Source organism: Thermobia domestica, chromosome 7, assembly GCF_964235325.1.
Source record: "Thermobia domestica chromosome 7, izTheDome1.hap1.1, whole genome shotgun sequence".
Classification (NCBI taxonomy): Eukaryota; Metazoa; Arthropoda; class Insecta; order Zygentoma; family Lepismatidae; genus Thermobia; species Thermobia domestica.
The window spans coordinates 45,472,426-45,495,491 of record NC_137460.1 but is presented as its reverse complement, the minus strand read 5'-3'; the positions used below and the strand labels follow the sequence as shown (position 1 = coordinate 45,495,491).

The 23,066-nt window shown below is 35.8% G+C and overlaps 1 protein-coding gene across 3 annotated transcripts in view; it reads left to right on the top strand.

The window, feature by feature from the left end:
• csul (protein arginine N-methyltransferase 5) overlaps positions 1 to 21,947 on the top strand; it is an 88,301-nt gene extending 66,354 nt beyond the window's left edge. For all 3 annotated transcript variants that reach the window (XM_081764561.1, XM_081764559.1, XM_081764560.1), the window contains exons 8-12: positions 334 to 456; positions 3,316 to 3,491; positions 12,135 to 12,338; positions 16,848 to 17,029; positions 21,244 to 21,947. In XM_081764561.1, the coding sequence (XP_081620687.1) occupies positions 334 to 456; positions 3,316 to 3,491; positions 12,135 to 12,338; positions 16,848 to 17,029; positions 21,244 to 21,396 (838 nt within the window). In that variant the 3' untranslated portion in view covers positions 21,397 to 21,947. The remainder of the gene's footprint in view (positions 1 to 333; positions 457 to 3,315; positions 3,492 to 12,134; positions 12,339 to 16,847; positions 17,030 to 21,243) is intronic.
• The last annotated feature ends 1,119 nt before the right edge of the window (positions 21,948 to 23,066 follow it).

Genomic DNA, 23,066 nt, shown 5'->3' with positions numbered 1-23,066 from the left:
TGCTGGTAAGAACTGCAATGCCAGTTTGAAATCCAATGAAGACATCATTGAATATGGCACTCACAAGTACTGAACGTAGTAAACGCATTTTCTTAATTGTAGAGTCCACTACGTGGAAACAAAAAAGTGGTACTTGAACAATTGGGCAATTATAAAAAGTAGAAAAACGCGAAAAATCTACGTTTGTTTTTTTAATGGCTCTTTATGGAAAAACCCTCCATCAAAAACTCCGTCTTTTTTGTATCTCTAGGTTCATTAACTGCAAACTGAGCGGCAGAAGAAATACAGCAGTAATTAAATTTTTAGTATATTAACAATATTATTATTTTGCAGTGTAGTAATGGTAGTTGGAGCAGGGCGAGGGCCACTCGTAAGGGCAGCTCTTAACGCAGCGCAGAAAGCCGATAGAAGAATTAGAGTTTATGCTGTAGAGAAGAATCCAAATGCCGTGGTGACGTAAGTAAGATATAGTTTACATTCTCTCATTAAACAAGAGTAATTTCAATTTTATTTTTTTATGGTCTAGAGACAGTCTGTATCAAACTATTCAAGGTCAAAGGTCTTACATGTTTAACAAATTAAGCTAACTTACTCATGAATGTATCGTCTAGAACATAGCTCTAAACAGTTTCAACAACGGTCTTCCTCAGTAGATTAGAACTTATTGTTAATTCTTCTGAGATCTTAAATATATGTATTAACATCTTAATAAATAGGTAGGTTCAGAACTATTATAAAGAAGGGAACATTAACCATTGGAAATTGTACGTCCAGGCCCATATTTAGGTATTTTGACGCCTCGGGACCCAAGAAAATTTTGCACCCATCCCAACTTACATGTTCGTATTCACTATAGGCCTAAACAATACGGCCGTTTGTAGTGAGCCTCCAGCAGCGGGACGGTGTGCAACACATAACAAAATGCTAGCTTATGCTGGCAGCCAGTAAGCAATAACCTCAACTCCTTTCAGCACCAATAGTATCATAACGAGAAAACTTGGTCGTGCTGTGGTACCAACATTATTTTAAGTGTAGACATGCGGTAAATTTCTCTTTCGTGAAAAGCCTCTGTTTTCCTCGTATCATACTCCAATCTCGATTTTTTAATTTTCCGCAAGGACCTGGACCTGGGTTCCTATGGCTTGTGCGGGGCCTGTGTACTCTATTCTCCTTCCTCATTCATGCAAGGAGTTGGTGGCTTCACATTTACAATAATTATTAGTTAATTAATTGCGGTGAAAGTTTACTTCGTATTAAGGATAATCCTTGCAAACATTGCGACTTGCCCCCGTAATTCATTGCTTGCAACTTTTAAATACGTAGTTCTACTTTTACACTTGATCAAACATCCACGTAATGTGCTTCTTGTTAAAACTGTTTAGAACGAAGTTCAGGACGACACATTTATTGACAAGTTATTTTAATTAGTTAACAGTATGTTTCAGTTCATTATTCGTGAATGTTTCTTTAGCCAAGGTATGTTCCATGTTGTTCGAGAGGCCTTTTAATAAGCTTTCAAATGTTTGTGTAATTCCTTTAATTGTATTATAGCAAGAGCTGCTTGAGAAGTTGTTGCCTCAAGTCTGTGACATCATCCCCCATCCTTTTTGTTAACTTGCAGAAAATGCAGCTTTTTTTCTCTCATTAAACATTTCTAAATTTTACAATCGTCATGAGGAGTTACTATTACCAAATTTCGTTGAAACTGAAACAAGTAAAGTTCCGAATGAAATGACTTGGAATTACTTTTATAATCGATATTGTCAGCTCGAAAGTACTTCTTGTTTGTTTGGATTTTCATCACGATACTGTGTGAGACGCGGACATGCAGTTTAATATGAAATCTGAAGTACATAATCTCTTAGAGATATTCCAATCTGGGAGCCACTTATTTTACTGCTCTTGCACCGAAGGCGAGAACATCACTTCACCATAAGGTCCATTATTCTACATAAGCATCATAGTTATATATATTTCTTTGTGACTTGTAGTATGTACCTTCAAAAATTTCAAGTTTTCTTACCTGTATACGAGAATGGCAAAATATGATATGCCACTCTTTCTGATTTTCCGCTCTGGTAGTTGGTAACACTAAGATCTATACGCTGGCGAAACATGATAATAGCTAATTCCCTATTTAGCAGTATACAAAAAATAGCCAAAAAAGTTACTGTGTTTTTGACGTCCTATTTGATGAAGCGCTCACACAGAAGAAATGAAGTGACGTACGCACCGGAAAAGCGATGGGATGTTAGTATGACTCGTCCCAATACAGCATGTTGAATACACATTACAATCCAGCTCGTCCAGGAAACAGTCAGACTTCACCAGCACCGCATAGGGAAGGGATGCAAGTTGCCCAAATGTGTACCTTACATATTGTCGCGAGCCAACAAGGAAAAGAACAGCCTGTTTTTCGTTGCTGTCTCGGCACCGCAGCACACCCATATTTGGTCGAGTGCTCTCGAATGACGAAACGTGGGTCCAGTGTGACGCTCGCAAGCGTACCAGACAGTGATTGTTACCACATGACCCCTTGCTGCCACCATCTCTTCAATCATGCAAGATCATACTCCGTGTCTAAGGGACTAATAGACAAGTGGTGCATTACGAACTCCTAATACTAGGCCACACCATCACTGCAGACCTGTACTCGCAGGGGTGCGACATGTATTACAGCAGAGGAGCAGCATTAGCTAGTCGTAAAAATATAACAATACGAGACCACACTTCGCAAGGACTACCACGAATACCATTCAGCGACTTTGCTGGGAAACAGTCATCCACTATACTCGCCGGAGCTTAACATACCCTGGATACCTACCTCCGTGGGAAATGCTTCTGCAACGAGACAGACCTGCGGCACGTATTTGCGGACTTTGTATCCGAGATGTCCAAGTTTTATCGCCAGGTCATTGCTTAGATGCACGAACGTTAGCAAAGGGTACTGGATGCTGATGGAAATTACTTCGAGACCTAACACTGAGTGTCATCCTCTCTATGTCTATCTGTTTCTGACGATCACGAACGGTAAGAACATTCTTGGTGACCGTCGTATTTCGTTTTTACAAATGAACTGGAAATGTGTTTAATCTATTTAAAAAATCGTTTAATTTGCTGTCCTGTAAAAGTTTAGTAGAAATATATATCATGATTTTGCCATCCTCGTATAGAACTTAGCTGAGATAAAATTCTGATTTATCAGGAAGGCTGAAAGTACTTTGTTAAAAATTATTATGTGAATAGTTGACATGCTTTCGTGAAGCATTCATCCTAGCAGAATTTAATTGCTTTCTGGTGCTTGTGTCATTTCAGGCTGCAAGCGCAACAAGAGGAGATTTGGGGTGATCAAGTTACCGTTGTGTCCTGTGATATGCGAGAGTGGCAAGCTCCAGAGAAGGCTGATCTCTTAATATCCGAGTTGTTAGGGTCATTCGGGGATAACGAACTTTCACCAGAATGTCTCGATGGTGCTCAGAAGTTCCTTAAGGGTAGGTACGGTATCATTAATAATTTCAGTCTACTACAAGATGGAGTACCATTGTGGCTTAGTTGTTTGCGCTCTCACCTTTGAAGCAGAAGCCCGTTTGTCGATCTCCGATGAGAGAGAGTGAAATTCCTATCTTGAGTTAAATTGTAATTCTCATCTCATATAGTCCTTATGCGGAAAACTGCCATTAAACTTCAATTAATAAATGAATGACTTCCTATTTTGTTTTCAGTCCGTTTGATTTTGTAGGAGCCGTCCATTGAAAGGTATGACAAAAAGAAATATTCTTGTTAGAGAGCATGTTGCGGGCTACAGGTTTAATAATAATAATAATAATAATAATAATAATAATAATAATAATAATAATAATAATAATAATAATAATGCTCAGTGCATGCACAATTTCACTCTCCACTTCTTCTTCTTTCTCACCTCAACCGTAGGTTGTTGGACAACATGGTAATTTTAAACTTCTCTTTCTCTTGGAAGAACTGATTTATACTTCGATAAGGACTCTTCCTTATAACTGTATCTAGATATTCTATCCTTGGTTTTCCTTCTGCTTTTCCCTCTATCAACACGGTGATCCAATCGGGAGTGCCGAATAAGATGGCCAAGCGTGCTGTTTCGTCTTTTCTCTATTATTTTCATGATCTGTCGTCCTTCATTAGCTTGTTTTAGTACGTCTTTGTTCCTTTTCCTTTCGGTCCATGATATGCGCAGTGTTCTGCGCCAACACCACATTTCAAATGCTTCCAGCTTGGATATTTCAGCGTTTCTCAATGTCCACGTCTCTGATCCGTAAAGTGCTAGACTCCATACCAGTCTTAATAAATCGTTTTCGAATGTCCAACGACACATTTCTTGATGTTGGCAGTCCTCTTTTCCTATTGAATGCTATTCTGGAACGTACGTCTTTTCCACTTCTTCCATCCGAGGATATTAGACTTTCTAAGTAAGGGAACGTCTTAACGTTTCAATTTTCTCTCCATCTAGTCATACCTTCCTGTCCTGTTCTTGTGCACTTTATCACTTTAGTTTTCTTCTTAATTATCTTCATTTTTTTTTTCCTTTTTCTTCAGTTGATCGTTCAAGTTTGAAAATGCTTCCTGCAAATCCTTTTCGTTCTCTGCTATCTGTGCTCTCCACTTTGCCAGTTTAATATGAGTAGAATTACCATTCATAGAAGCATTTAATGGTGTTGGATATCTGCACCAACTTTATTTTTTAAGTCCATTGATTTATATTGGGAACTATTTTTTTTTCTATTTTCTTGTATTAAAGGAACTGTAATTTTAATGGTTTGATCGTACTGATTGTTTTTCAAAGCTATTTACAAGGTGCTTACCAAAAGTATGTGCCGTTTATATATAACTTTTGTCATTGTCATATTTAATATTTGAGTGAGAACTTTCCGTCACTTTTCAACTTAATCTGTCCGCCTCGATACATTGTCGCAGTTTGTGTATCCACCTTTCAAAAGCGTCTTGCAAAGCCACTTCGAGGTGTATGTTTGAGACACTAGTGTATACACTTCCGAGGGAACGTTTGAATGAAAAATATCTTTGCCGCAAGGAATCCTTAAGCCTGGGAAGCCAATAGAAATCACAAGAAGCAAGACTTGGGGAATAGGGTAGTTGTATAAGAGATTCGATATGTTTGTGCGGCAAAAAGTCGAGGACAATGCCAATCTGTAAGAAACGTTAAACTTGCGAGTTGTTGTCGAATTTCTTGCAATGTAGGAAGTAATCTCTTCTCCAAAAGTTACACACAGTACTGCCCAGTGATTATATGTCCTTATGGTGCAAGGTCAGCTAGAATTAACTCCCTTTTATCCTAGAGAGAGTTATAGAGAACTTTTTTCGTTTGAGGGAACCTGCGAATTTTTTTTTTTTTTTTTTTTTTTTTTTCGGGGTCAAGTAAGGGTGAGAAGGAATGTTTCCACTGTTTTAACTAATTTTGTTTTTAAACTAGCTCTAGGGCACTAATCATCCTGGTTCTTAAGATATACATGCTCCGCGAAATCGTTGAGTAGTTCAAGCGTTTAAATGTGTTCAATTCGCAGACAGCCACAAAAGAATAAATTGGAAGAGCTTTGTAATTTTAATTAGCCCTAGAAGTTTGTATAATGAAGATTGTAACGTAGTATACAATGTCGGAAAGTATGGAAACACCCTAATAAGTAATAAATGCTTCAAAATATAACCAAAGTAACAACGTAGATGTGGTATAGGAATCGGAGAAAATGTTTGAAGACATATTACAATGACGTCCGCCATCTTGACTTTTAAGCAGTTGTCTTAAATAGAAGCTATAGCATATGATTTATCAAATCATTTTAATAGCAAATTCTGGTAGAAATTGAAAGGCACTGTTATTTTTGCTCTAGAGCTAAGCTTTACAAAGTTATTACTATTTTTAATTGTGTCCCCAACAAAAGAGAGAAATCATACGGCAAGGACTATGCATTGTTACAGGACATGTTCAATGTGTTCCTCATTCCGATCGATTGTCAGATGAATTCTTTTGTTTCCAGTCATGCGAAACCTTGCGCAAAGTTTCAGCTGTAATGTTGGAACATGCGTCCACAATTCATTCTTTCAGATGCTGAATATCCCTAATTTTCACCGGATACACAACAGATTTCCCATGATCCCACGGGTAATAGTCCAATTACCTCATGTTAGGGGAACTAGGAGACCTTTCCACAGCACCTCACCGATCAACCCAAACATTAGGAAACTGCTGATCCAGGTATTTGTGGACACAGGTATCGTAATGGGGTCATGCTAGAAAAACTTAGAAAATAACCCATCCTCCGACAAACAAGGGTCACGGTGGTTCTCGATCCCGGCGAAGTAAGTTTGTGATGGGCAACATCGTGTCCGTGTTTTTTTTTCTTTCGTGGTACTCCCGTTTCCTCCCACAATCTCATTCCACAAATTCTTCCATAATCATTCACTTTCCGTAATCATCTGTATTCCTTAACTGGCATAATCGTGTGACGTTAAACTGGAAGATTTCTATCCTCCGACAGCAGGGGTGGCAAGATGTCGTCTTCTAACATGCGCCGATAACCCAGCACGTCGATGAAGAATAAGCCTACAACGCAAGTCCTCCACACGCGTCACCACACCATCATTTTACTGAGAACACCTGCGAATACGTCAGACCAATGCAGATTACTATCCGACTAGTATCGTAAGTTCTGTTTGTTAAACCGCCTTCCCCGACACACCTCATCAGTAAACAATACGTCAGAGGCGATTGTGGAATTTTGTCGTAGCTGCTGTGTGGCCCATTGAGCAAATTCCAGACTACGATCTGAACTGTCTTCTGCAAGTTGTTGATAAAATTGTAGCTTATAAGGGTGCCACTTATTCACTGACATGATTGAGGTTCGACTAACATTACTTTCACGGGCTACACTGTGTGTGTTTCTGGTGGAACTTTTACTGAATGATGCGAACAATGCTACACTTGTTGCCTCGTCGGTTGCCGTGTCAGGGCTACCAGTCTTGAGTCTATCTGCCACAAATTCGATTTTTGAAATTTGTTCAACACTTTGAACACTGTACCATTGCTGATGGGAGTTCTTTACGAATGATGGTGGTTAAAATCATCTGCAATCACCGTGATGCTTCGATCTCATTGATCAGCACGATCTCAATGTGCTCTGCATACGTCAAAGCCATCTTCTGCTAGCAAGTCACCTCCAACGATAGAAACAAAGAAATCAATAGCTTCGTAATGGTTAATTCTAGAGCAAAATAACAGACCTTTCAATTTCTACCGGAATCTGCCATTAAAATGGTAAATCACATGCTGTGATTTCCATTTAGAACGATTGCGTAAAATTCAAAATGGCGGATGTCATTGTAATGTGACCTCAAACATTTTTCCCCATCTCTATTTCCCACCTACATTGTTACTTTGGTTTTATTTTGCAGCGTTTACCACTTATTACGGTGTTTCCACACTTTTGGACCACCCTGTAGTATAAGCTCAAAGTGTCAGTCAGATGCCTCGAGAATTAAGCGTACAATTCTTTATGAAATAGACAAATAGAAAGTCTCCATAAAATTGCAAAAGTCGCGCTGTTGTTCCCATTTATTAAATCTTATAAAACGTCTTTTTTTAAATCCAAATCTGATGTTTTCATATTAATATTTTCCTACACATTTTCAAATTTTTCTACATTATAACATGATATATTACTAAGCTGCCTGTGTGTCGATTACACGAAATTATTTTATTCTTTCTTGTATTTTAAAAATTTTTATTGTGATCACTGAACCATTAATTTTAGTTCTGCACAGTGCGAAACATGAGATGTGAGGATAAGAAGTTGGTCACAGAAATTCCATTCTACTAGTGCGTACTGTTATCTGGTTTGTGCCATCCGAAATTGGGTAGCTTATTTAGAAAGGTTAGAACGTAATGTCGTGCAGAAATATCAGTAGGAAATATACGACTACTTTGAGGCACTACGTTCATAAAATTATGTATACAGTGTACCAATACAAATATTTGTGAAAAATTTGTACAGGTTTTGTAAAAAACATACTGTACACATGGGGTTATCCCAGGATTTTGCCTTCCCTCGCCTTGGACTGTTTATTCCGCCAATTATTTCTACATCTTGTTTCATTTACTAATGTCTTCTTTAGCCTAAAGAACACAATTCTGGGACGCTAAAAAGATAAAAAATTTCTTAAAAGTTGGGTGGACTAGTTATAATATGCTTTCCGAATTAACAACTCTGGAAGTAATACCTATTGTTTGTTTTCGCCATTACATCCAGAGGACTTATTTATAAATAAATAAATAAATAAAATAAAACCCTCCCCTCAGCGCTCCATGTGTGAAAATGGTTTTCTAAGTGGTAACCCTATAAATACTGACATAGGAAACTTAAATAAAGTTGAACACCAGTCATTGAATCCTTCTTCAAAATTTCAGGCCAGTTAATTAGAATCAATTCCATACAATACGCGTCAGTGTCTTTTCTGAAATGGCTCTGTAGTTCCTTTATAAACTTACTTCCCTCTTCTATGTATACATTTTCTTGTAAAGATTCCTTTGATAATGACCACTTTCTGTCTTTAGTCTCTTAAAACATGGAGAGAACTGAAGGTCGGTCGTGGAGAAAGTCTGTCAATTAACGTATAATGCCAACAAAGTATTTAATGGGAATCAACGTAAGAGGTATGTGTTGATTACTACATCTTTAAACTCCGTCTTGTGGCGATTTACAATATGCTAGAGAAGTGACCATGGTAACAAGTTTTAGTGTGTATTATCCTGAGAAGATTGTACAGAAGAGTCTAGCCAACTGCATCCCACTTAGAAAAATTCTGAATAAATGGGATGCCTATTTTATTTCTGTCACTATTTTTTAATATCTCGTCAGTTTCTCCTTATCTCTTGCATACCTTCTAAAATGTCGTAATGACTTATCAGTTATTTACTAAAAGATTTCCAATTGTCAGAGTGGACTGCGTATTGTGATGTCTGATCTGTATCAGTATGTATATAATGAGTCGATGCACCAGTTCGTGCAGTTCTTATATTTTATTTTTATTCTGCTGTTCTGTTAATTCAATACAAATACAACATAGACATAACATTAACATATTCTACGATTGTAATAATACATTGCATACATCACATTCTAAAACTCACGCCATTTCCTGCATTGTTTAAAGAGGATTCTCATGAAGCAATTCATTCAAGCGATTTTCGTCAAAATCTGAGTGTCTTCCAGAACGTGGATCGTGAGACAAGTCAAACCGTTCTGCTCGAAAGCTGGAAAACCATTTCTGTGCTGTTCTCTCAGCAATTGCTTCATTCCTGTACTCTGCACAAATTGTTGTCGCAGCTTCTGCTGCACTGGATCCTCGGTTAAACTTGAAGAGTAAAATGTGATCACTTTTCTCAACTTGACATTCCACATTATTTTGTCTGAAATATATACAATAATACGTTCACAATCAAGAAAATCTGTATTTCACAACACACAAACTCGCAAACTACGGTAAAACAACCGAATAACGATTAACAGTCGCTTCACGCCGCATTGTTGCCATCCCAAAAGAAAACCGCACGACCCTATAGATTGGTAATTAAGAGCGAAATTTCAGAGGACAGTTAACAAGTTACTACTACAGTTTACATGTTTGTATGCTGAACATTTGCCAGAATACAAACGTGTAAACTGTCCAATGTTCTAAGTTCTGCCCGAAGATAACTTTTGAGGCTAAACGAACCAAGTAAAGTATTTCCCAACAATAAATAGGATCTCAGAGATTTTTAATATTATATTTCATAGTATCTGCTCATTCAGTTCTAGATTCTCTAAATGTAATTTTTCTCATATTATTTGGAAAAGAGACTGAAAATTGACGCTAGAATACTTAATGTTAGGTTTATGCATATCAAGTGACCTTCTTGAGTTTACTGTTGACTAGAAATCGTGTCTACGGACAAGTATCACCACGTAGAAATCATTTGTGTACTTACTGGAATGTTTCAAAGAAACAGAAACTTCTAATTTTTCACTGCCGGTATTTCGAAAACTACGATTTTCATTATACGGACCTTTGGGAACACAAGACTTAAAAGTGGTTTCTTTTTCACTTTCTCAAGAAAAAATGTACTTGACCACCATTAGGTAATAAATGAGTGTTGTAGGATTATGACTAGAGACCGGATGTTTAGGCATTAAAAACCTGGAAAATAGGCACTTAAAATTTAAGAAATAGGCAGTAAAATAGCCACTAAAGTAACTGGAAATAATGAAGGTAAATACAATTAAATACTCAATACAATTAAAAAAATAAATTCAAGTCATAGATAATGTTCAAAGAATATAGAAACATACGTGATTTTTAATATCTTCTTTTACTGTATATAGAAAAATGAAGTTTGACATGCATTCCATGTATATTTGGTAAATACATTCCATACAGCACTTTATCACTATACATTAACAGTCAGACCCGTATCCAGGGAATCTAGGGGGACCCTAAAATTTTCAGGTAGGCTTGCAAATGAACTATAATATGGGGATGAACTGTAATATTGGATTGCCACTTGGCACTTAATTTTCTCGGAAGAGGCAGAATTCTTTCTCGAAACACTAAACAATACATTGTTCCCAGTAAAGTCTTATTTTGAAGAAAATACATAGAATAGGCAACATTAGGCGCCAAAGCAATTATTTAGGCAAGAAAGGGCGAAATAGGCAAAATAGGCAAAATAAAATTGACGTAAATTGAAACTATAACCCCCACATAAACTTTAAAACGTTATTTTTCATCGTATCTTTAATATTAAAAAATAGGCATTTTGCCTAACATCCATTCTCTAATTATGACAATCATTAATTGACCATGTGTAATCACTTTTATAGTTGTCTCTCCATATGGAGACAATTTGTACACTTTCAACATTTTTATACATTAATCTATCAGTTTCCATACAATGTATATATTATTTGTGGTATAAAAATGTTTTCATATAAACCTATCGTTGTTAGCAAGTTATTTTTGATTGTTAGTTCTTTATAACCTTACAAAACTCATTCATTACCTGGAGTAATTTTCGTCTTTTTTTCTTTCCTTTCTTTCTTCGAGATTGTAAAAAAAAAACAGTCACATACAATAAACTCAGCTAAAAACTTGAAATCTCCAAACACACGATGATCACAGTAACACTTCGTCCTTCAGGACTCAGAACTACCTTCCGATCTGGTATCAGCTATTAGAAACTTTTGAATCTAACAATCGACCAGCATGTAGGGAAGGCGTTGTGGTGTTCATAGACAAGAAAAACGAAATGAAATGAAATCTTTGAGTTTTACGTCCCACGGTTATGCCGGTTAGGCTAGAGGAGACTGTGATGATGAGGAATGTATGAAATGGTGGAATGAAGAAAGTAGGAGAAAACGGGAGAACCCCGAGAAAACCCATGCACATGGTGTTTGTCCACCACAAAGTTCAGTTGGCGGGGGCTGGGATCGAACCCGAGACCCCAAGCACCAGAGGTGAGCGCTCTACCTCTGAGCCACCGCGGCCCCTCATAGACAAGAAAATAAGCAGGAGAATGAATACAGTAGTTCAAGAAACTAATATGAAATGAATACATAGTTGCTTTTATTTAAATTGTTAATGTCTACAAACACATGAGTAGCAGACACACTTTCAGTAGAGTTAATTTTCTGCCTGTTTTTTTCACACTTAATCTACTACGCACAGACAAGCGAAGCATATGAAAACAAGGCAGTGCCAACTGTTTGCGATTCAATCCAATGTTGATGGGTTCTTTCGCTTGCAGACGATCAAAACTAATTTCCACAGCTCATAGGGAAGATGCTTGTTTGTGTGTATTCTTTGTCTGTGAACTAGTTGTAACCCTCGTATCCTGAAAGACCCAAGTAATGGATACCTTAGTTTTCGAAATATCAGCAGCCAAGAATTAAGTTTTATTCTATGGAACATTCCAGCAAATACCAAGGTATTTTCATTTTACCTGCTGATACTTCCCAAATTTGAACATGTGGGACAATCTTGTATGAGAGTGTTGTAGAAATCAAAGCATATTCTTCTGTTAAATATTTTTTTCTTGTTTCCTTTTGTTTCAGATGATGGAGTAAGCATCCCATCAAGTTATACATCTTACCTCTGCCCAGTTCAGTCTTCCAAGTTGTATAATGAAGTCAGGTTATGTAAAGAAAAGGATAAACATCCTTTGAGCCACTTTGAAACACCATACGTTGTTCATTTACAGAATAGATTCGATTTAGCTTCGCCACAGTCATTATTTACGTTCCATCATCCGAATAGAGGTAAGGCTTAAATACATATGTAAAGGAAGCAATTCTGAAGTACCGATTCCGTTATTTAAGCATGGCGGTGTGTTAAGTTTTGGTGGGTTACTGTTTAGCAGATATCCACCTATTGTACTATATACGGTAGACTTCGACTCGTGTGTCGATAGGTATAAGATAAAAAGGATAACAGATAGCGAGAATTATTATTGTTATTATTATTATTATTATTATTATTATTATTATTATTATTATTATTATTATTATTATTATTATTATTATTATTATTATTATTATTATTGATGATTTTAGTCTCAAGAATAGATTTTATGTTCTCCCTTAACCTTTATTCAGATCGAAATTGGTAGAAATGTACGGTTTCAACATTGAGCACTATAGAGCAAAAACTGGAAGTGTGTTGCTCTGGAACTCCTAAACATGTAATGTAGTATTACTTTTAACCTTCCGAGGGTTGAGTGAGGCATTTAGATTCTTACGCATAGTATTTCGAATTCATACTAATAAATATTTGTAAAAATTGACAGTTTAGATATGTGTCTTTTAATTCACACAAAAATAGATTTTATTCTGAGGAGTCAGAACACCCTGTACCGTCTCTTTGCTTAATATCTAATTTTTCTTCCGTGTAATTAAAGTTTTTGCAGTTTCATTTATATATTTATAACATTCTTTTTGTAATTTTATTTACTTTGTTGCCCCCTTTTTTATTTATTTACATGTTAAGTCTATTACACTGGTATACAAATTTTGATCAAGGTTGTGCTTATGTTGGTCTTTCGTCGGTTTCTTAATGATTTGCACTCGCTGAACACGAGTATGGCAGTTATTTTCCCGTAATGTCAAAATTTGTGATAATATAAGCATATCAGATTTTATTAAAACAGTAACATATTATACAATTGTATCTTATGAGAACATTGAACTACAAGCATAACACAAACATTGTAGTCGTGCTTCTGTTGATTTTTCATTGGTTTCTTAATGATTTGCACCCGCTGAAGATGAGTATGGCAGTTACTTTCCCGTAATGTCGTGATGATATAAGCATATCAGATTTTATTAAAACAGTAACATATTATACAATTGTATCTTATGAGAACATTGAACTACAAGCATAACACAAACATTGTAGTCGTGCTTCTGTTGATTTTTCATTGGTTTCTTAATGATTTGCACCCGCTGAAAACGAGTATGACAGTTACTTTCCCGTAATGTCAAAATTTGTAATGATATAATCATATTAGATTTTACTCAAACAGTAATATATTATACAATTGTGTCTTATAGGAACATTGAATTACAAACATAACATATTTTGGACATCAACTTTCTGGGTAACAAAAATCTACATAACAATAAATAAATACTAAAATATATGATTATATAACATTTCTTATAAAAATTATATACAAAAGTACTTGAGATTGGAGGAAAGTGTTCATCAAGTACTGGAATTCCGTAGTCAAAAATGAAAGTTAGTGGTTCTTTTTCTTTTGTGGGAAACGTTTACTTCGTCATGGACTAACCCCCAAATATAATCACCCATCATTGCACAGTCCCACCTTTCTTGGTATCTGCTTTCCATTACCTCAATGCCCTTATGGAAACGTTCCCCTGCTCTTCGCTAACATCTCCTTAATTCTCCCTAAAGAAATCCAAGTATGAATGTAGGATATGTAATTTTAGACATTCTACATCCCAATGCTCGATATTGATCAATGAGTGTCTTAACTTGGTGTTCAAACGCTTCACTTCGGTTATGCACAAGAAATCCCGTCACCAATTTATGAAAGACCCCCCAAGCGTTTCTTTCCAACTCCGTCATTTTTTGTTTAAGTGGAGCACTATTAAGCATGACATGAATCTGAGGCCCTGTGAAAATGCCAGCCAGAACTTTGGCCTCTGATAAAGCTGGAAACATTTGTTTGATACATTATAGGGCAGGTGAATTGCGACCCAGAGCTTTCACAAATTGTTTTGCCAATCCCAGCTTAATATGTAGCTAATGTTGGCATGAGAATCTTCTCCCTGGGCACTAATGCTTCATTTATCACATTATGTGTTCCTGGAATAAGCTTCGTTCTTTCAGGCCACGTGGTTTGATCATAATGCTGGTTAGTGGTCCGACTGTCCCACAGACATAGAAAGCAGGAATATTTAGTATAACCACTTTGCAACCTAAGAAGAAAACCAATAATTTTGGAATCCCCACACACGTCCCATTGATGTTCCTTATGTTTTGTTTTCTCCAAAATCAGCTTCACACTTGAATAACTCTATTTAATCAATTTACAATTCTGCTATGTATTTTTAGAATCTATATTCTCTGTTTCGTACTCCGAACAATTATCTTTAATAACAAATGCGATACCACCTAGCGAGTATCGAAGTAAAAGGACGCAAATTACTCTGCATAAATCAGTATAGGAGAAAAATAGAACATGCTTATATCATTGAAAATATTGACACTACATAAAAATAAGTGCAAGATTCGTGTTCAGGGGGTCAAAATACATAAACATTCATCAAGAAATAATAATAAGCAAAATTTTGTATACCAGTGTTATTAAGGCAAAGGCTTTTGTTTGCTTTGAAAAAGTTAGCATTGATAGTGGAACTTCTTTAGTTATAGTGTTGAAAGGTAAAAGGCATCAAAGATACCGTAGTGAGGGGAAGTTGGAAAGAATGGCGAATGAAATTTTATTTGATTCAGAAGCACAAGATAATATGGAAGCTGTAAAATAATTCTTTGATATTACCAGAGTTGATTTGGGTCGAACCAATGTTGCTGCTGTCTCAAATATGCCCAGTTGACAACACCATCTGATTCTGATACTGTGTTAATTCTAAAAAGTTCAAAATAATTTTTCTTATGGGAAAATATATTTCAAACATGGGAAAAGACTGACGCTATAAGTACACAAAGGTAATGACTACAAACATCAGAAGTTATTTTAATAACGATTCTTGCAGTTGTTCATAACAAAGAATTTCAAAGAGAAATAAGTTCATTCTAATATATGAGTACAACGTGTCCGTAAAATAACTATGTTGTTTTCAAGAGTGATATTTTTGGAACAAAGCATGGTGTAGAGATTAGGTATACGTTAAATTAAAAAGAAACTCTATAAAAGTTCATGAAGTTTTATGTATACGAAAGCAGGGTGTCTGTCGGTCACGAAAGTCATGAAAAAGTCACGAAATCAGAAAATGGTCATGAAAGTCAAGAAATTTAACGTTTTTATCTGTACATATATAGGTATAGACTGGAAAATTTTGTTCTATAAAACGTCAGAATTCATCACCAAAATTGTCTATGGTCGGCTTTAGACGCTACCAAATCGCAAGCAAAGTACGCTTCTATCGCATACATGAAAATTCGGCCCAATTCGCACCCAGATTCGCTCTTGAGAATGTTACTAAATTTTATGATTTGAAAAAGAAAAGGTAACGAAATTTAATTTTGAAAAGCTTATGCGCAAATACCAACACGCTCGAGGTCTGGCCAAGCACTTCCAGGACGGCCATCAATGTGTGATGAAACGATTGAAGCAGGGCGAAAAACTTTCAGGTGGCGACATTCCTAAAACGACTTTTCATTTTACTGGGTACAAAGTTCGGATCTTACAGAAACTTTATCGTCACTACAAAACTAAAAGATTTGACTTTGCTGCAGTCATTCGTGATAAAGCATCGTTTCATGCTTCTGGACGAGTATATCAGCATAGTGTTTGTATATGGGGTACTGAACCTCCACAAGCCATTATGGAGCATGAGCGTGACGGAGAAAATGTGAATGGAAGAATGTAGTGATCGTCTTCATGGGTGCAGGGTAACTAAAGAATCACAGATCAAAGAATACTGAACAAGCAAGATGCTAAAGAGATTCTCTTTAGTTTGACATACCCCATAGCAGGACATACCGCGATCTGCGATGTGATCGCAGAAAATTTGCCGATCCGGTGTAGAAAAATTAACAGAGGAAAGAAAATAGCCAACAGAAAAGTGTAAAAACATGCCTGCTATGTGTAATTGTCTTAAATGCACGGACGACTCATATAAATATAGTTCGAACTGTTTTTTACGTGGCGTAAAGTGCATTTTTAACAATCACAAGTGTTTCTTCTGCACAAAGTTTTTGCAAAATTCCTGCAGAAAATTTTTGACTTAAAAAAGCTCATCGCAGAAAAACAAAGAAACTTCCTCCATCAGCTTGACGTATAGTTCATCTCTCTACCCTGCTATGTTGCAAAACTATGACTGTTTAAAACCCCATCATTATTTTATAGACACACTGTACTTAGGCATGTATTAAACATGTTCACTACAACATTGACTGTTACCGTGAAGTAAACAACATAATCTATAAATAACTTTGAGGTACTAAAACACCCCACACAGTGTTGTACGTAATGATTTCCACCCAGTCCTCAGAGGGTTAAATATGTGATACTTGTGCAATTTTTTATTTTTAATCTGGTCATAATCTTTTTGTTTTTGTTACAGCTGAAACAATTGACAACACTCGTTATAAAAGGCTTACTTTTAATATTGCTCAAAACTGTATTTTACATGGTTTCTCTGGTTTCTTTGACACTGTGTTGTACAAGGATGTTAATCTAAGCATTCTCCCTGCGACGCATTCTAAAGGCATGTTCAGCTGGTTCCCCATTTTTTTCCCGATCAAGGTAAGAAGAGTTAATTGTCTTCACTGCTTTGTTTGTGTGCCTATTGTCAAATTTTAAAATCAGTGTTTACAATTTTGCATGGACTTTTGTTATCAAGTGAAAAATACACATGCTTTCTGTTCGGGATACGCAAGATTGGACCCATGGTAGAGAAGCTAAGCCTCAACTAAAAGTCAAAATAGTTATTCGGACACCACAAAATAGTAAAGTAACAATTACTTCCAATGGGAAAAATCAGTTAATTGATGCTATAGTTAACAGTTATAGTTGACGCGATAATTGTATTAGTAGATACGTATAAAGGTATATTATTGATGATCACCAAGGATAATTGTATATAATACGTGTGAAAAATAAATAGCAAGCAGTGTGTTATATCTAGATAAGGGGAGATATTTACTCACTACCAACAGTGGCGACTTTTTCAGAAACTCATGGCCAAGGATACTTCAGTCAATTATTTTGAGTCCTTCTATCAGAAAGGCGATGACATCACCATGATCATTTTTGTGTTACAAATAATATTCAGGGTAACTGCAAATCAAATGTGTTTATTTTAATGTTGAGTAGGCAAATTTATGATATTCTGAAGAATTTAGCGAGCTCAAAGCTAGCATACTAGTTAATCTTGGAAGAAGTGTATCAGCTTTTGATAGGTCATTTTAAGTGTGTTAACTACAGACTAGAACGATGTAAGTTCCGTCTGCTGAGGCAACATTATGGTCGGTCAGACATTTAACAACTTTCTTTTCACCTGAAACAACAGGCCAACTGCTGTGTTTTTGGCTCGAATTTATTGGAATTTCTGATAGATGAGGGCATTGTGAGCATTCAAAGTGAGAAAGCAAAGAATACGTTAGCTTAGAGAGCCAAACCTTGATTTAAACTCGTGTTGGCCAAATAATATTACTTTGGCACTCTTTGTTGTTCTATTGTTGTTGATGCTTTATTTATCTTTTCTTTTTTTCTTGTTAACATTTCCCTGTATACAGTGGCTAATTATGATGTATCTGGGAATTTGTTTAATAAATAAATACATATAAATAAAAGAATACATATCGTAAATTAATTTGAGTTGCTAGACTATGAGTCTAAGATCTTTCAGAAGTCTAATGTACAGAGCCAGATTAAGTTACGTAAAATGTGAATGAAAAATGAGACTGAAGGACGTAAGCCCCACAAAACGACTCACGCGAAGACAGTCCAGCCATTGAAACTAGATGCTGAATTTGTAGTAAATATAATCACTTCGCTCAGTGTTGTCACTTCCGTAAATCTGAAAAGATGAACGACTTGAAAATAGAACGTGCAGATGAATATGTTCATTCACCAGAAACAGATCTGAGCACAGCTGATATGGAGGAAAAATGTTCATAGATCGAATCTTGTGCAAAAATGTTTTATTCGACTTCTATGTTTTGAGATGAAAATGAGCTACTATTCACATAGTTATGAATATTGAGGTTTGGAGAATCTTACGAACAGAAGAAAAAAATTTTGACAAAGTACGCATGCAAAAAATACTAGATAATGTTTGTATCAGTGAATACTGTTTATGAAATATAGGTTTTCAAGTACCAAATCATAACATAAGAAGTAGCACGATTTTAGTCCGTCTGCATTGGAAATGTGAAATTTTAAAAAAGATTAACAGATTCTGTAGGTACATAAATTTAGACGTACTGTATTATGTAAGTGAAAAATTTTATGAGATCGGACTGATAGCTTTTAAGCAGTTATGTTTAGAAACATTAAGCTGAATATGTAATTTTTAAGCCTGATGTTCTTAGCTTTTCCTTGTTTTAGATAGATAGAGAGCTTGACAATTTTTATAGCGTTGACAAGGAATTATCTCTCCTTAATTGACTTTTATCTACATTGTATTTTATATTAGTGCTCCTCTTTTTGCTGTTTTCTTATTTATTATTATTATTATTATTATTATTATTATTATTATTATTATTATCATTAGTATTATTATTCTACCGTAATGTAATGCTCTGATACCTCACAATGTGCTGTGGTTGTGCCAACAAGCTGTTGCAGCACTGAAATAATAATAATAATAATAATAATAATAATAATAATAATAATAATAATAATAATAATAATAATAATAATAATAATAATAATAATAGTGATTATTATTATTATTATTATTATTATTATTATTATTATTATTATTATTATTATTATTATTATTATTATTATTATTATTATTATTATTATTATTATTAAATATGTGAGAATTCAAAGCTGTATCTGAAGTCGCAGAAGGGGGTCAGCAAAAACCACGTATGACGAACGAGCAAAAAGGACGGGGAGGGGAGTGGGTGAGGTATACAAGGTTTATGAAGAGGGCGCCAAGTAAATAAGGTTGGGAACCACTAGTTTAATCAGTACCCTTGTGTGGCGTTGGCGTATGTGCATTGAGTTAGGGAAGAGGAGGGAGGGACTATGTTGAAAAATAGTAGTGTAATTATTTGCAGGTTGTAATAAATATTCTGCAGAAATCTATTTCAGGTTATTTATTAAATGCCTTTATATATAAGATACAGCTGTGATCATGATTTATAACCGAAGTATAATATTTCTGTGACAGAAAAGGTTATTGTAGTGTATGTACCAGGTTGTCATAAGTATCGCTGCTCACAGAACTCTGGAAACGTAACCACTGGACAGAATGCAACTAAACTTGGTAGGTGCATGTTTGGGAACATGCAGAAGCGATTGGTATAGAAAACAAAATTAGTTCCAATTTTCGCCACTAGAGTAATTGTGGCGCTGTATAACGCCATGTAAATTCAGCGTGGAAGAAAAACGACACTAGTGATGCTAAATGATAAGGCTGTAATTACCTCTCCAGGTGCTTACTCACGTGTGCATGTGTTTCAGTGATACAGGTTTCAGTGCTACTATGTGCCAGAAGTGAACTGATGATGGTGATCCGATGTTTTGCTTCTTTTTCTTCCCACATTCTTTGCCTTGTGATTAAGGGCTCCCGGGTTCGATTTCCGGTAAAGACACACGTGAGTTAGATCCTATGTTAACCTGTAGGCCCCATCCTTAGAAGTCATCATCATATACTGTACTAGTCTCTATGCGTTTTTCTTGTTCAGGGTCCTTCACGTCGAAGACCTGTCTTTGGGCAGAACCCCATAGCAACATCATCGCCCATAACATATCACCACACCACGGGGTTATTAATAGGAGTACAAATCAATGCCACGCGCCTCACGGGGGCATAATTACGGCCTTTCTTTCATTGAATATCAATATCGTTTGTCTTCCGTACCACTTCACCGTACTTAACACTGAACAGAAACACAATAGCCTCTGGAGGCGAGATTTGACACTAATCTTGTCCTGGAATTTTGGAGGGAGCTTGCATTTTATGAGCACAGGAAAGACTGACATTTAACTTCGTTTTTGTAAGATATCCAAGAATTTTAAATGGACCCTTCAGCTCAAAAGACCCCTCCCCCGTAAATCCGCCACTGACCACGGGCTAATAATAGCATTGGTAATCAATGCCACGAGACCCACAAAAGAGGTAATTACAGTCTTCCTTATCATTTAGAATCAGTAGTGTCGTTTTTCTTCCACACTGCACTTGCTTGGTGTTCTACAGCGCCACAATTACCTCTGGTGGCGGAAATTGGAACTAATTTTATTTTCTGCATCAATTTCTTCTGCATGTTCCCAAATGTACTCCTAACAAGTTTAATTGCATTCTGTCAAGTGGTTACGTTTCCAGAGTTCTCTGAACAGCGATACTTATTCTATGATAACCTTTACCGTGTGCGTGGGTTTTCTCGGGGTTCTCCCGTTTCCTCCCACTTTCTTCATTCCACCATTTCATTCATCTCTCATCATCACCGTCTCCTTTAGCCTAACCGGCATAACCGTGAGACGTAAAACTCAAAGATTTCTATGATAACCTGGCATTTCCTTCATAGCAGAACGATTTTCTTTTGGTGTTTCATATAGCTAATGTTTAGTAAGAAATGTCCCATCGAAAGTCCAACTTTGTTCTTTTAGGTGCCTGTTAGATTCTTAACACAGAATAATCCGTTCACATCATATAACTGGAGACTGGCTGGAAACGTCTCCAGTTTGTCCTTTAAGTAAGAATAGTAAAATTCATGTTCTGTGCATTGAAGATCAATTCCTTGCATACAATAAGTAATCTATTTATCTTTTTTTATTTGCAGGAGCCGGTACACTTAAAAGCTGGAGACCAATTAGAAGTTCATTTTTGGCGGCTATGTAACAAAAAGAGTGTTTGGTATGAGTGGTGTGTGTCGAAACCGCAGCCAGGCCCTATCCACAATCCTAATGGCCGTTCATACACAATAGGCCTCTGAAATTAGGCTACATTTACGTCTTGTTCGCCTCTCAAATATTTCTACGCTATTTCTCCACACAAAGCTGCCAATTAATTGCGTGAGAGCGAAACTGCCAGGAGAGCATAATGTATTCTTTAATGAAAGCAAGCACTGTAAAGTTAGAGAGAAAAATGATGATGTATTATGTATTATTTGACTAAAATAACGAAACTTTTAACCAAAGACAGGAATATTACCTCAGTTACAAGAGCAGTTTTTTCATGTTTTGATATCAATCAAGTGTCATGTATTTTCAGTGAATCATATACATACATACAGATATATATCTGCTGTTAATTTTTCAAAGCAAAACATTTTTCGTGTGAAATAGCTATATATATATATATTCTTGTCATGGTACCATACATAATTGAAACAATGATTGTTAACGTTTTCCTTTTTCGACTGGTTGAGCTTTTTGCAAAGCATCTTTCTTTCTTCATACATCGCCCATCATGTGTGCGACAAGAAAACACGCAATGTATTTTTTTCAAAGGAAATAAGTTAAAGTAAACATTCATTCTTACGTACATATGTAGTGTTATTTCCATTGTTTATAACCCTATTACGCTACCAGCTTTTAGTAATTTAGTTTGTATGAGTGCAATTCAATAAGTGAAAGTAAATATTTAATAGAACTTTAGAAAACTGTGAACCGGCTTTAAAAGGCAAACAATAATAAAAGCGCTAAAAAAAAATAAAAAATAAAAAAATAAAAAAATAAAAATAAAAATTAGGCGCTTGTAAGCAGAAAATACTTTTGTTACTGTTATTTATAAAAAGAATTTTGAGTCATGCCAAGCCGAACAAATTATTGCCTCATATAAAATGATGTCGATGGTAATTTTATGAGTCATGTTTCGCTTGGCATGACTTCAAATTTGAGCTTGTAGAAAATCGAGACTAACTTACAAATAAGATTTTTCCATATATTAGTGTTACCTTTAGATCCTTCTAACTCAGTGGTTCTCAAACTTGTTACTGAGACCCACATAAAATGATAAAAGTATTTTCTGGCCCACCTACTTTTATTCAAATACACATTGACAAAGTGACCTGCCAATAATGGTAAAATACGTATGTTGATGATGCACCTTAAACGTTAACTAACTGGTTCATATCAGCTTTGCTATCTTAAATAACTTGAAAAACACATCAGTGCATAAAGCAACGTTTATTTTTAAAAATAATAACTGTGTGACAGTTTCGCCAACTAACTTAACGTATTTGCTTCATTAGACACTGTCACACAGTTATTTTTTTAAAATAAACGTTGCTGTGTTTTTCTAAACCTTAAACTTTAAAAAAATATATATGTTGCAACACTTGTTTGAATATATATAATAAATAATCATTCCTAATAAAGGTGAGAGTACATTTCCCATTTTCGTGCCTCGAAAGTGTTGGCATACTTGAAATACGCGAGAAAAAACGTGGTTCGTCAAGTACTATCCCCCATGGGTAAGTGGTTAACGTCGTGGCTCCATAGCCAAGAGATTCGAAACCTATCTCCGAAAGCTGTGAACTTTTTAATTCCTCATGCTTCAAATGTTAAGATCTGTTTGTCTTTTCGCAATCATCTGACGCTTCAGAAAGAGTTTTCCACATTAATTCGACAACTGTGGGTTTGATGCTCGCAAGTTCGACTG